The sequence below is a fragment of the Zonotrichia albicollis genome, chromosome 17 (genome assembly GCF_047830755.1).
Source record: "Zonotrichia albicollis isolate bZonAlb1 chromosome 17, bZonAlb1.hap1, whole genome shotgun sequence".
In the NCBI taxonomy this organism is placed as follows: domain Eukaryota; kingdom Metazoa; phylum Chordata; class Aves; order Passeriformes; family Passerellidae; genus Zonotrichia; species Zonotrichia albicollis.
The window spans coordinates 2,414,260-2,428,100 of record NC_133835.1 but is presented as its reverse complement, the minus strand read 5'-3'; the positions used below and the strand labels follow the sequence as shown (position 1 = coordinate 2,428,100).

General features: G+C 39.7%; 1 protein-coding gene across 4 annotated transcripts in view; it reads left to right on the top strand.

Moving 5' to 3' along the window:
- Window positions 1–13,080, top strand: part of ITCH (itchy E3 ubiquitin protein ligase) — a 61,494-nt gene extending 48,414 nt beyond the window's left edge. For 2 of the 4 annotated variants that reach the window (XM_074553855.1, XM_074553856.1), the window contains 10 exons: window positions 1,138–1,209; window positions 1,848–1,936; window positions 2,571–2,730; window positions 3,014–3,147; window positions 5,307–5,447; window positions 7,146–7,266; window positions 8,194–8,298; window positions 8,518–8,614; window positions 8,987–9,059; window positions 9,700–13,080. In XM_074553855.1, coding sequence (XP_074409956.1) covers window positions 1,138–1,209; window positions 1,848–1,936; window positions 2,571–2,730; window positions 3,014–3,147; window positions 5,307–5,447; window positions 7,146–7,266; window positions 8,194–8,298; window positions 8,518–8,614; window positions 8,987–9,059; window positions 9,700–9,799 — 1,092 coding nt within the window. In that variant the 3' untranslated portion in view covers window positions 9,800–13,080. The remainder of the gene's footprint in view (window positions 1–1,137; window positions 1,210–1,847; window positions 1,937–2,570; window positions 2,731–3,013; window positions 3,148–5,306; window positions 5,448–7,145; window positions 7,267–8,193; window positions 8,299–8,517; window positions 8,615–8,986; window positions 9,060–9,699) is intronic. The other 2 variants (XM_074553858.1, XM_074553857.1) reach the window with 2 other exon arrangements.
- Window positions 13,081–13,841: the final 761 nt, after the last annotated feature.

Sequence of the window (13,841 nt, the reverse complement as noted above, 5' to 3'; positions counted from 1 at the left end):
TTCTGAATAGTGTTGTCTTGCTGCTGTTAAGAATATATGGAGGCACCATTTTTTTAGAGTTAATACAACATCTGATTTCTGTGTGAATACCCACTTCTGGCAGAAAAAGGGCATTTGCAACACAACAGATATGTCTCAGCACTGAGGAGTTTGCTGTGGTGCACATAGGGTGCTCTAACATAATATCAAATTCAGTGTGTCAGTCTTGGGCCTCTAAGCTCCCTAAATCAAGAGATGAAGTAACTTGATGTTTAGAGAAAAACCTTTTGGTTTGAATGTTCCAGTTTTCAAGAGTCACTGAATTGTCCTTTGAAAATAGTGCAGAGACTAGCCTCGTTTTTCACTTGGAATTTTGTGCAGTAGAGCCTGAATATTTTAATTTTTATTAAATTAATAGAATCCCAGAATGGTTTGAGTTGTAAAGAACCTTAAAGATCATCTCATTCCAAACCCCTGCCATGGGCAGGGACCCCTTTCACTACCCCAAATTGCTCCAAGCCCTGTCCAACCTGGCCTTGGGCACTGCCAGGGATCCAGGGGCAGCCCCAGCTGCTCTGGGCACCTGTGCCAGGGCCTGCCCACCCTCCCAGGTGCTGGGAATTCCTCCCCAATATCCAATATCCCTCCTAACCCTGCCTCTGGCAGTGGGAGCCATTCCTTGTGTCCTGTCCAGGCCTTTGTCAATAATCTCTCTCCATCTTTCTTGTTGGTGCCTTCCAGGTACTGAAGGCCACAATTAGGTCACCCTGAAGTTTCTCCAGGCTGAACAATCCCAATTGTTTCAGCCTTTTATTATAGGAGAGGTTCTTCATGTGTCTCATCAATTCTGGGGTAGAAAGGCTCCCTCAGCTGGGACATGTTGTTGATTTTCATGTTCTCCAGTGTCTTTAGGAGTGCAATCTTTAACCTGTTCTGAGCAGCATCTGGAGGTGTGTTCATGTCACTGTAGACAGCAGTATTGGAACAAATTTATTCTTGGATTAAATGACAATTCAGATACCTTGATTGCTGGATTTGTTTTATATTGATTGATGAAATTCAACTGTGCTTTTTAATATATACAACAGCTAGCAGTCCAAACTGAGTTGTTGAAACTTTAAGTGATTGTACCCTTCACATCTAAAAATTTCCTTTCAGCAACTTGCAATGCCACAGCATATAAAGATCACAGTGAGCAGGAAAACGTTATTTGAGGACTCATTTCAGCAGGTATTGTGTTAAAGCATGGGAGTAATGGGTATGAAAAGTAGTGTTAGTGAATTTATTCTCACATGTCATTTTTGAACCTTTGATATCTTGCAATTTTACTTGAAGTTAGACTAACTAAAAAATATTAATTTAATAGGCTGCATTCACACTTACAAGATCATGCCAATATCTGTCGTTCTGGCACTGATTTATCTGACAAAGGTGATTTTGGGGGTTTTTTTCCCCCTCAGAATGATTTAAAATCTGAGTTGATTTTGAGGAGACTGCTGGGGCAGAGCAGCACCCCATTTTCAGGAGGTTTTTTTGGTTGTGCTTATGTTTATGCATTTTTCCTCACAATGTGTTGCACTAGCATGGTCTACATACAAACAATATATTAAGTTGATCTTAGTCTGGTTGTCTTGAAATAAGTATTTTTTTTTAAAACAAATATTATTAATTCTATTTGCATTATTAGGAGTGAAATTCTTACTAATCTCTGTAGACCTCAGGTTAAAATATTAAGGTCTGGTTAAGGTCTGTAGACCCTGATTAAAATTTTTCCGAATTATTAAATGCTCATTAGAAAATAGCAGTAATTCTAACCGGTGCTTATAGCTGTTTCCTTTAAAATAATTGATTGTTTTTCTTTCACTAAGATAATGAGCTTCAGCCCTCAGGATCTCCGGAGACGTTTATGGGTTATTTTCCCTGGTGAAGAAGGTTTAGATTATGGAGGTGTGGCAAGGTAAACTACACTGAAATGGCAGATAATAACTTGTTCTGCTGGTGGTGATGTGAAGGCTTCCCCAAAGTACTGCAGTGCTTTCACAATAGGAATGAAGTTTATTCCTTAGCTTGGAACATCTGAGGAAGGCAGTTTTGCAAGATGTTTGCATGTCTTAAAACTGTGTAAAATGATTTTCAGTTTGCATTAGGAGTTACTTAATCATCTCCATGATTAAAGAGATGCAATTTACTGAATTAAAGTGACCCTTTGACCCAGCTGTTAATGTCAAAGTAGAGTTTATTGAAAAAGTGAACAGAAATCTACATTTAAATACAAAGTCTTGACTGGAATGTAACTGAGAAGTGCATATGTTAATTGGCATTCCCCAGCCCTGGGTGTTTAGATCAGGGGTACATTTGTAATGTGCTCATTTAGATAAGAGTGGGTTTTCTCCAAGCCACTGACAGTGGGGTATCATTGCAACTTTGCATTTTAATTTGTGATTTGCTGTAGTTTCCCTTTGGTGCCCGTGTAGGTCAGCTGCTCTCTGGGAAAGGAGGCTCAACAAGGGCCTGAGTCAACATGAGTTAGCTACAGTAATTTCTGCTGTGATTTATTCTGAAATGTGTTTTTATTGTTTGTGTGATTTCAGGGAGTGGTTCTTTCTGTTGTCACACGAAGTCTTGAACCCCATGTACTGCCTGTTTGAATATGCAGGGAAAGATAACTACTGCTTACAGATAAACCCAGCCTCTTACATCAACCCAGACCACCTGAAATACTTCAGATTCATCGGGAGGTTCATTGCCATGGTACGTCCTAAAGCAGGAAACAGATCTGTCCTGTAATTTTCCTGTAAGTAAATACTGTGCCATCAGATGGGTAATGATAAAAATCCATTTTTGAGCTGACAGTATCAGGTGTTTTGGCTATAAATCCTGTTGGTATAAGCTACTTCAGCATATTGGCAGTGATGGTACTCAGGTTGGTTTAATTCTTTGGCTGTCAGATTTCATGGGCACAGAGAACAGAATGTTGTCATAGTAAGTACTGAAGCATCCTTTGCATTATTTTGTCTGTTTTTGTGTTCCTCAGGCTTTGTTCCATGGGAAGTTCATTGACACTGGTTTCTCTCTGCCATTCTATAAACGTATCCTAAACAAGGCAGTAGGACTCAAGGATTTAGAATCTGTTGACCCAGAGTTTTACAACTCTCTCATCTGGGTAAAGTGAGTTTGACTTTGTTTTGTTCTTGAAATAGCAATACAATGTTTTTGGTTTTCACTTCTGCCAGGAAGTAGATGTAAATCTTACTAACAACCCCACAGAAGAACATAATCTAACATTGCAGAGCAGTATGGAATTTTTACAGTGACTTTAGATACACAAAGAATGATTTGTTCATGCAGAGCCTTTCTGGTACATTGAATATTCCGTGCATCATCTTGAGTTGTGTTATTATTGGCTGTTACTAATTCCAGTTAGACATACAGATCTGGCCGTGTTGAACATGGTTACAGATAAAATGGCTTGAGTAAATTTGACTGAGACTCCTCAGATAACTGATTAAAAGAAATCAGGAAATACCCATTTAATGTTTCTCTAGTACTGGTTTAGTTAGAAAACAGAATGTTTAGTGCTACAAGAACATGAAGTTAACAAATGTAGTTTATTATTTACTACCACACAATTCTTCTGTTGCAAGTCGCAATTTGACCTCAAGGTTGGTATTAAAGATTTAATGCTTTAAAAAAGTTCTAGCTGTCCTGGTATTTTTGCCCCAAACTTAATGATCCAGACCATTCCTACCTGCAGCTTCCATGTCTGCATGCCCAGGCACCTCTCTGTCCCTGCTCTTGTGGAGTCCTCCTCTTCCACTCTTTTGCAAATTCCTCTCCAGAGACTAGCAAGTAAAAAGGATGTGGAGTATCTAGACCACAATTATTTTGGAATTATGTATTACAGATATTTTAAGAAATAATTTTTAAAGCCCCTTCGATCTAAAGCATTGTAATTTTGTACTGATTTTGTCATAGGAGGATGTCACATGTTTTAATCTGTGGTTGATATGCACCATTTGTTTCAGTAACACAGATTTTTTTCTTTCAGCTAAAAATATTAATGAATATATTAGAAGAAAAAGGCAAACTGAGTAAATTTTTTTCTTCAGCTATAATAAAAAAAATATTGCAGAAAAATTAGTCTTTCTTGTGACTACAGACAAAACATTTCACTTAGGAATCACACTAAGAATAGCTCTAAACATGGTTTGAAAGCTTCATAGAAGGTGTGAGAATAGATTGGGTTTTGAAATGCAAAACTAAATATAAAAGCCAAGATTTTCCTCTGTAGTGGTGATTCTTGGAAGGTTCATATTAAATACTGAGGAGCAGAGAAAGCAGCATGAGATATTGAAGAATTGAGATGGGAATTGTGTTGGTTTTTCAGAGTAGTATGTTCTGTACTCCATGGATGTGCTGCTAATGTGCCTTCATTTTAATTCAAAGCCATTTCTGTAGTGATAGAGATCTAGGCTGGAGTGCAGAAAGGGCTTTGCCCCTTTGAAAAATCACTTAAGGATGTGATTTTTTGGAGAAAAGGCTTCAGAACTCCAAGGGCTGCAGAGTCCTCTCAGTCCAGAGCCCAACTTCAGTGTACTGGGCCTGCTTTTCTGTAGTGCTGCTGGAGGTACCCCTGAGGAAAGGACTGCACATTTCCAGGGGAGAAGAGCCATGGCTGTCAGGACAGGCATAATTTTGTTCCTCACAAAAAAAGCAAATTTTATAACTTTGAAGGAAGCATTCCTTGGCATTTGTATCAGAGGGCTCTTTTTCTCATTCCCACAAGTTTGAGGATTTCAGAGATTGGCTGAGTTTGGAACGAGACTTTCAGAGGTCACCTGCCAAACCTCAGTGCCCAAACTGAGCTAGAGCATGTGGCTTTCACTTGAAAAGGGATGGATGATGAAATAAAATCAGCCTTTCATCTGAAGCCTTCCCTCCTCACCCAAGGTTTCATGCAGTTTTGGAAAGATGAAGTTCAGAAGTGCAGTTGCATCATGGGGCTCAATAAACCACAGCCATGTTTTCAAGACTGGCATTGCTGTGTTATGGGTCAGGATAAATATCTGGATTTTGCACTTGATTTTGGAGGAAAACCATCATCAAAACCTCTGTATATACAGGCAGTTCTTCACTTTCCAAAAGCATAAATCAACATATGAACTCCAGGACTTCTGGCAAGGCTATCATTACTGTGTAAAGAACATTTCCTTATCTTGACAATTTAACTCCAAACCTTCTAAATTCAGGTTCTTCATACTCATCTCCTCTGCTGTGTGCAAGTTCTCAACACAGTTATTTAAAACTGTGGGTTTTTTTCCTTCCAGAGAGAATGATATTGAAGAATGTGGCTTGGAAATGTTTTTTTCTGTTGATAAAGAAATACTAGGTGAAATCAAAAGCCATGATTTGAAGCCAAATGGTAGCAACATTCTGGTCACAGAAGAAAATAAAGAAGACTACATCAGGTAAGAATAAGTGAAGACTTTAAAATACTCAGTCATTCTCTTTTTTTGAGTTCTAGCAACAAAAGACTGTCTGTGTCTTCTAAAGCATTGCTGAGAAATTCCTGATGCTGGCAACAAGTGGCAAGTGTTTGGATCCCATATTTGAAAGAGGAATATTGATAGAAATAAGTTTGTAAAATCCACTTTTCCTTAAGATCATGGTTAGAAGAAAGTCCACTTTTTTTCCTAGAGTTATCTCAGTTTAGCAGAGTACCAAGACAAGGATTGTGACTGTCATATATTTAATGAAATGTTACATCTGTTTATTACTGTAATTATATTGCTTTATAGCCTGCTGATGTTCCAGCCAGCCATTTCTGTTTCATGTCATGTTTTGAGAGGTTGTTTTTTGTTGGGGTTTTTTTGAGAACATTTTTGGGTTTATTGTGAAGATTCTTATTTTTCAAAGATACTTGGAATTGCTATTAGTTTTATCTGAACTGGTCTTGTAGTTGTAACAGTGTTTTGAATGTTGTCATAGGTTGTACTGTCATAAAGTAAAGATGATATTTGCAGCACCAAAATGTTTTAAAGCAATAGATTAAGAGTGAAGGAGCATAAGAGTGATTAAGGAATAAACATGTGAACAGAGACCTGCTTTGTCCTGAAATATCCCCTTTTTCCTCAGTGTACAGCAGCTCTGATTTAAGGTGTGAACTTCAACATAAAAGCTTGCAGGATGTGCTTGCAAGAAATGCTGTCACACATTGCAGGCACAAACTAAACTGAATCACAGAGAATTTTCCTCTTTGTTACCGTGTGTTCTGTGAAGGCTTTTCCATGGGCAGGGGAGGGAGTTGGGAATGGGCTCTGTTTTCATCTGCATGAGAAATCTGCAGACATTTCAGTGATTCACAAAAGAGGTGGTGTTTGCACCAGAAACGTACTGGCATTTGGCAGGAGGGAGGATCTGCAGGAAATCATTCTTCTCCAGTCCCTAGGAACCCAGGGAGAGCTTGGATTGCAGTTTCATTCGGATTCTTTTGCCTTACTCCAAGTCCTGCTTTAAGTCCCCCAAGTTTCTAGGTCAGAAATGAGAAATAGCCACCTCTCCTTTAGAATCCAGTGCTCCTGACAGGTTAGGCTTGAATTCAGCATAATATCTGCTTCTCCCTGGGTTCAGGTTCTCCGGGTCTCCTGCCTGCTTTTCACCCTTTTATTAATGGAGAGTGGAGTTTCTGCCACAGAGCAAAGTTTCATGATTAACAGAAACAAATATGGAACTTTCCAAATGGACATAGTCACTGCTTGGTAAGCTGGCAGTCCTGCTGCTCTTCACCAGTACAACTTGACTTGTTTTTTACCTTGTCATGGATAACAACTGAGATTTCTGGGGAGAATATCAGACAAAACCTTCAAACACCTCAGGACTGCTGTGCTCTCATTAATGTAATCAGTGAAGAGATGCTGACTCCTCTTTGAGTCCAAAATACTTCTGTAGCAGAACAGTTGAACACTTAGGGTAATTTAGAGAAAAAATGCAATCATTTGCAAAGAGTAAAGGCTGCTGATAAAATTATATGGTGCTCTATCCCCAGAACTTTCCAGACTTTCCATGTTTTTTTTAACTTAGCTTACAGTTCATCTCAAAGTAGGTAAAGATGTGGACTTGGGTTAGCATGAGCCATTTAAATGATCTTGGTGTGTCTTCTTTTCCAGGCTGGTGGCAGAATGGAGACTGTCCCGAGGTGTTGAGGAGCAGACCCAGGCTTTCTTTGAAGGCTTCAATGAAATACTGCCACAACAGTATTTGCAGTATTTTGATGCAAAGGAACTGGAGGTAAAGGATTGCTTGGCTATTGCTGGATCCAAGTCATTACACATAAAATAAACTCCAGTCAGTACATCTGAAGAGCAGAACTCATTGAGGCTGACAACTGTTTTATAAGGGGAAACTTCATGGAATAGTATTAGATCAGTGTGTTTTCCTTAACTTTGCTCTTTGCAGCCAACTTAGATGTTTCTAAATGCCAAGATTCTGTCAGCAGAAATGTCTTACTTTGTTTTTGTGATTCTTTGATTTTCCTGTGTTCAAAGAATGAGTAAGTTGACAGACTGAGAGATAAAGCCAGATATGCAATGGATGGTTGCATATAGATTGAGCCAAGTTCTTGGTTTGGGTTTGATCACTCGAAATTACACTTTCTGAATCATCTGTTCACTTTGAAAAGTAAAGCCATCAAAACAAAATATCCCATCCCTAGTGAAGAATTGTATGGCTGGGCAAAGATAAACTGGCTTGAATAGAATCCCAGAATGGTTTGGATTGGGATCTTAAATAATCTTGTTCCAGCCCCCTTCCATATGCAGGGACACCTCCCACTGTCCCAGGCTGCTCCCAGCCCTGTCCAGCCTGGCCTGGGGCACTGCCAGGGATCCAGGGGCACCCTGTGCCAGCCCTGCCCACCCTCACAGGGGAGAATTTATTCCTAAAATTGCAAACAATGACTCCATTTTTCACAACAGAGATGCTCTCTAATTTGTCACCTCTCCAAATACACTTCAAGAACCAGTCTTTGAACCACTTCATCATCAGTTGTTGTTTACAGACATTTTGGATGAAGTTTAAAATTAAAACCTAGTGCCCTATTTTTGCAGATGCTGCTAAGGGGGGGGGTCCAGTTGTTCTCTTTTGCTGTGTGTGAGGTCTCAGAAGGAAAGTGGAAATTTGTACTCCTCTGCTTATTTCCCTTTTTCTGCCCCGAAGGTGCTTCTGTGTGGAATGCAAGAAATTGACCTGAATGACTGGCAGAGACACACCATCTACAGGCACTACACCAGGACCAGCAGGCAGATTGTGTGGTTCTGGCAGGTTTGCAGATTTTGCTTTATTCTCAGACCAGCAGAAGTTACAGAGCACAGCTCATTGAGCAGTGGTCAGAACACTGAGCACACCTGCAGAGTGCAGATAGAAACTGTTACTGCTAACCCAGCTGTTCCCAGCATTACTGTTCATCTGTGGATGGTGATGATGTAAAGATCTGAAGATTGAATCTATCCCTAAATGTTTATTTCCATTACTGTTTTTCAGTTTGTGAAAGAAATAGATAATGAGAAGAGGATGAGACTCTTGCAGTTTGTGACTGGAACTTGCAGATTGCCAGTGGGAGGATTTGCTGACCTCATGGGTATGTATTAATAACCCTTCTAATGCAGGAGACATACTTCTAAAAAGAACCTAATTACATATTTATGGAATTTTTAATGAGTGTTATATTAATATTAAATGCTGTTTTGTAAGCCATGCGTATACTTGAGCTATGATAGAAAGAGATGGAAGGAATGTTTACACCTATTTATTGCACTTTAAAATCACTTCAGACTGATGCATTTCTCCACATGTAGACTTTGATCCAGGCAGAGCTGTAGAGTGAGACAGATGTCCCTTCTGTGTGCAAATAAGTGTAATCCTGTCTTTATTTAAGCCTTGCATGCTTCAGGTGTGTTACAGTGATAGAAAGGTAGCTGGACTATGCCTTTTCTATTGGAATTTGTTACAGGGAGCAATGGACCCCAAAAATTCTGTATCGAAAAAGTTGGGAAGGAAAACTGGTTACCCAGAAGTCATACCTGGTGAGTACATAACAAATCAGAATATTGCTATTGCTCTGGTTTTGGTGACCACAGTCTGCTGTAACGTTTTAGTAAATGGGTAATATGCTGGAATGGTTGAGACTCTGTGAAAGCAAACACAAATTACACCAGTGAACTCTGTTGTTAAATGACAGCTGAATTTCTGAAAAGCTCTTGTGGCATGGAATAGATTCCACTGGGAATTCCATGGATTTGTGTTATATATTACTGAACAATTAATGTCATTGCCAGTAGTGTCTAACAAGATTGGGACTATCTTTTGTTATCACTGCACTCCTTAGTAAAATAGCCACATTCACACACTTTCAGAGAAAAGGTCACTTCTCCACTTTTCTTTGGGTAGGCAAAACCACACAAATTGAAAATGATGACTCTAATTAACCACCTAGAGGTTGGTTTTCCTCCAACTAGGAAAAGTTAATGAAAACTATCACTGTATCAGCACTTGAATACTAACCTCTGCCCTCACAAATACATTTATATCAGTAGTCAGCTTTTCTCAGGGTATAAATCCCAGTCTCAATCTCCACAGCAAAAATTCTAATCACCCATATTCATAATGGATTTTTTGGTCCTATTGAATTCTTCCTCAGTACATTTTTTTTTTTTTATTTTGCAGTTTCAATCGCTTAGACCTTCCACCATATAAAAATTATGAGCAGTTGAAGGAAAAGCTGCTATTTGCAATTGAAGAAACAGAAGGATTTGGGCAAGAGTAGCTGAAATTTGCACCTTGAAGAATGTGAACCCAACACGATGTATGTGCTTCACTTCTTCTGCTTGTTGCACACTTCATTGTAAAGTAGACATGACTTGGATTTATTTAACAGTACTAATGTGTAAATAAATGGATGTTATCCTGAGGTTATCCACCTTAACTCTGGATTTCTACTGAGCACTTTCAGAAATCAAATGCGCAATCCGATATGGCTACAAGCGACTAATGGCCGAAGTAGAGGTTTAATACAGCTTTGGGCTCTGCTTTGTTTTACCATTCATTAATTAGAATGTGTCCTTAATGACTGACAGATTTTTAACAATAGTTTTGTCTTTCCTTTTTAGTAGCATTTTTGCTACTGATGCACTGGGAAGTTCATTGGTAGCTGCAATGCTGCAGCAGCATCCTAAGCCTCCTAACAGCAGTGTCAGGGCCAGCCTGGATCCCCCTCCGTGCCGTGAGCAGCTCCAATCCTTAAGCTCCTTTTTCTAACTCAAGTGTGGCCAGACTGTTTTTCCTTGCCTGGAGTCTGCTCACGGGCCAGCTGGACTGAAGCTGCTGTTAAGGGGATGTCAAACTGTGGCACAAATCCAGGGCATAGCTTCGCTTTGGTTTATCCCAATCCTGCTCCTGTCAGCAAAAGAGACACCTGCCCAAAGTTGTTGGAACACTGCTCTGTGCCCTCTGAAGGGTTCTAAGCTTTTGCTGTGTAACATGTTTTAACTTTGAAATCAATATTAACACTGTGGTACTTCATTTGTTTTGCAAAAGACAAGCCCAGCTGGGATTGCACTGATTCCACTGAGGTTGGTGTTTGCAGGCTGGTTGTCAGCAGTGTTCATGGACATTGCCCTCGGTGTTTTTGCCGTCACTTTGCTCCGAAGGGTTCGCTTGGCTCTCAGGAAGAAGCACAAAACAACTGGATTGAAAAAATGATCCTACTCATCATTTCTGTGAATGAACTGATGTGTGAGACTGGCTGAGGCCAAGAGGATTAGAAAGTTCAGACATGGATTACAGGTTTTTGGGAAGCTGGAGTGTCAGTAAATAGTTCTGTAAAGTTTGAAACTGAAGTTTTTGGGGAGGTTTCTAAGCTAATTCACCCTAAGCTTCTTACAGCTAGTAACTTTTGTAGCAAGGTCCTGTTGAATTAACATCTGTTATTTCCTTTTAGAATCTGTTAATTCTTTTCTGGTTTACAATAACATTTTGCATTTTACTGCTCCTTTAGACTGAATGCACTTTTTGGGTCTGGTCAGCCCTTTCCCTTCCCCCGAAGGGAGGAAGTCAGACACCAGTGAAATGAGCTGTAGCCACAGTGAGAGATGTGACACTTGAAATAACATGTAGCACATACTGAAGCAAACCTGCAGCTCAGAGCACTGGGGCAGGAGCTGCGTTTGAGCCTCTTTCAGAAGACAGAGCTGAAACAGGAGAGTGGGAAAGCGAAACACGGAACATTCAGTCTGGAAAAGTCTTTCTTTCCTGCTGTCTTATCCATCTAAACTGCAAGAGGGAAAAACAGATTCAGGCCTAAGAACCAAGACACTACAGGTTTTAGCTGACTTCACAAGTGTGTCAGGGCTCAGTGATAAATGCTTTGGGAAGGCAGGGGGGTGGGACTTATCAGGCTTAATTGAAGGAAAGCCTGGGGAGAGGTGCTGATGATACAGAAATGCCCCTTATTATAAAGTTCCATTGATGGTGAGAATTCACCTGCAAGTGTAACTGGGAGGAGAATTGCCAACTTCCACAATATTTGGATCTATGACAGTATACAGCTCATGAGAAAAAATAAAAGCCTTATATATATTTTCTGTTTATATTAATTCTTACAGTGAAATGTAGTTATCTAACATATTTACAAGAGAGATTAAATTAAGCAAGATAATGCAAGGTTAAGCTATGAAAAATAGTCTATGTTCTGCATATTGCTTTACAATTCGTGTAGGGAACCTAGAACTATTGTTCATGTATAAATATCACCCAAAAGGCTGTCAGCCCTATATTTTTAAAATAAAGAGTAGTTATAATTGAAATAGCCTTAGCCCTAGTTCTATAGGGTTTGGCTGTTGAATATTTTTATGGTTGAAATGTTTAGTTCAGGAAAAAACATACCTGCTTGTATATATTTTTGATGTCCAGGATTCCACTTATTCCATTGTTTCTTTAATTTAAATGGCATGTTTATATGTCTTTTCTGCTGTACCAGGATGGGAGAAAGGGGGCTGGATATTCCAAGCACCAGATATGATTTTAAAATATTGCAAATAAAGAATTCATTGAGGGGGAAAAATAATCAGTGAAACATTGGATTTGGCCAAATAGAAAAAAATTTAAAGCAACTTTACAGCATTACATTGACAATATTTCTGAAGGCACAAGTTTAGATTCCTTAGGCATTTGACTTGTGAATACTAACAAATCTGTTAAATTTTTACAGCATGTTGTGTATAAGTTAAAAGGAATTATACAAGCCACTGGTGCACTTTTCAGTTCTTTCTGGGGATCTGGTGAAGCAATACAGGGATGAGCCCAGAGCAGCTGCTATCCCAGATAACAGGTTTTTGTGGATTGGATTTACAAGTGAGATTTTCAGCAGAGATTAATTAATTTGTCTCCCATTGCTTCAACTGTTTTAGCTACCTGAGCTGCATAAATTCATAGTATGTCACAGATGTACATTCATATGCAACTGTCAGTTGATCCTAATTACCAAGTATTAAAAGAAATTTTATTTAGAATTTTCCGTCATGAGAATGCCATGACAAAATTAAATACTGAGAATTATCAAAGCCTTATTGCTAAAGTAGCTCAGGAACTGTTCATTTACTAATGACATGCACAGTAAATACATTCTTTATCAGATCTAGTATGAAAGTTTGGAGTTTTTTTAATCCAGTTGCTTGTCTTTAAAAAAAACAACCTTTTTTATTATTTTGAGAAAAATAAAAAATTGTTTGGGGGTTAGGGGGTTTTTTTGGGTTTTTTAAAAATTTTATTTTACTACATGCTGCACTGGATTTGTAATCTCAACTCTGTTATATTGGTATCTCCAGCCCCCTTTTTGTGGTGTCTTTTAATTTTCTCCAAGAATCACTGTTTGTGTATATGTGCTCTAGTGAACTCATGTAGAAACTGGGATCAGCAGCACTGGATTGTAAAATACTGTACTGAAATTCATTGTCGATATTTCCTTGCATTGTAATTTCAAATACTCAGGTAACTGTAACAGTATCTCAGTAAGTCAAATACTTTTATAAAACTACTTAAAGAGCTGGTGGTCTGGTCCTTATTCCTTATGTGTGACAGAATATCCAGGTGGGAATGAATTGTCTGTGTGCTCCTGGGGGTGAGGGTCGCGCTGCCTGGACTTGTCCTTCCACTTGGATTCTTCAGGAACAGTTCTTCCCTAGACCTCATCCACCCTGGTTAATTGGATTGGATATTGAAGAGAAGATTTTGGACACAATTTGTGGATTTTTAGTGCTTGTGGATGCTGCCCTGAGGAGCCAGTGAGGGCTGTGAGGCTGCTGAGGCCTGAGGGAGGTTCTGCAGGAGCACAGCTGTAACATCCATTGCAGCACTGGTGCAGGGATACCAGCAGTGAGGAACGACACTGCCACAGGTTTGGAGTGGCAGAATGCCCAAAGGAGGGGGGAAGCTCCAGTGAGACCAACCAGCCTTGTGGTGTCCCTGATCCTCCCTCAAGGGGCAGGTGGCACTGAGATTATTCCTGTCATGAGGATCTCTCCTGACGGCCACAGGCTTTGCCAGGTGATTGAGATGGGCTTTGCAGCGAGGTTCCAGTTCCCTCAGTGCTCACAGGGATGTCCCAGCAGGTCTTAGGGTCATACAATACTGGACTTGATAATCTCAGAGGTCTCTTCCAACCAAAATTCCCCTAGTTAATTTTGTGATGCTGTCTCAGGGACTTGGTTCTGTCCAGTTTGGTTGGATGATCCCTAAAGTGGTCATCCTTCCCTGAGGGTGAGACTCCCTGCTGCAGACCTTCCCACTGGGTTCTCCTCTGCTGACTTTCC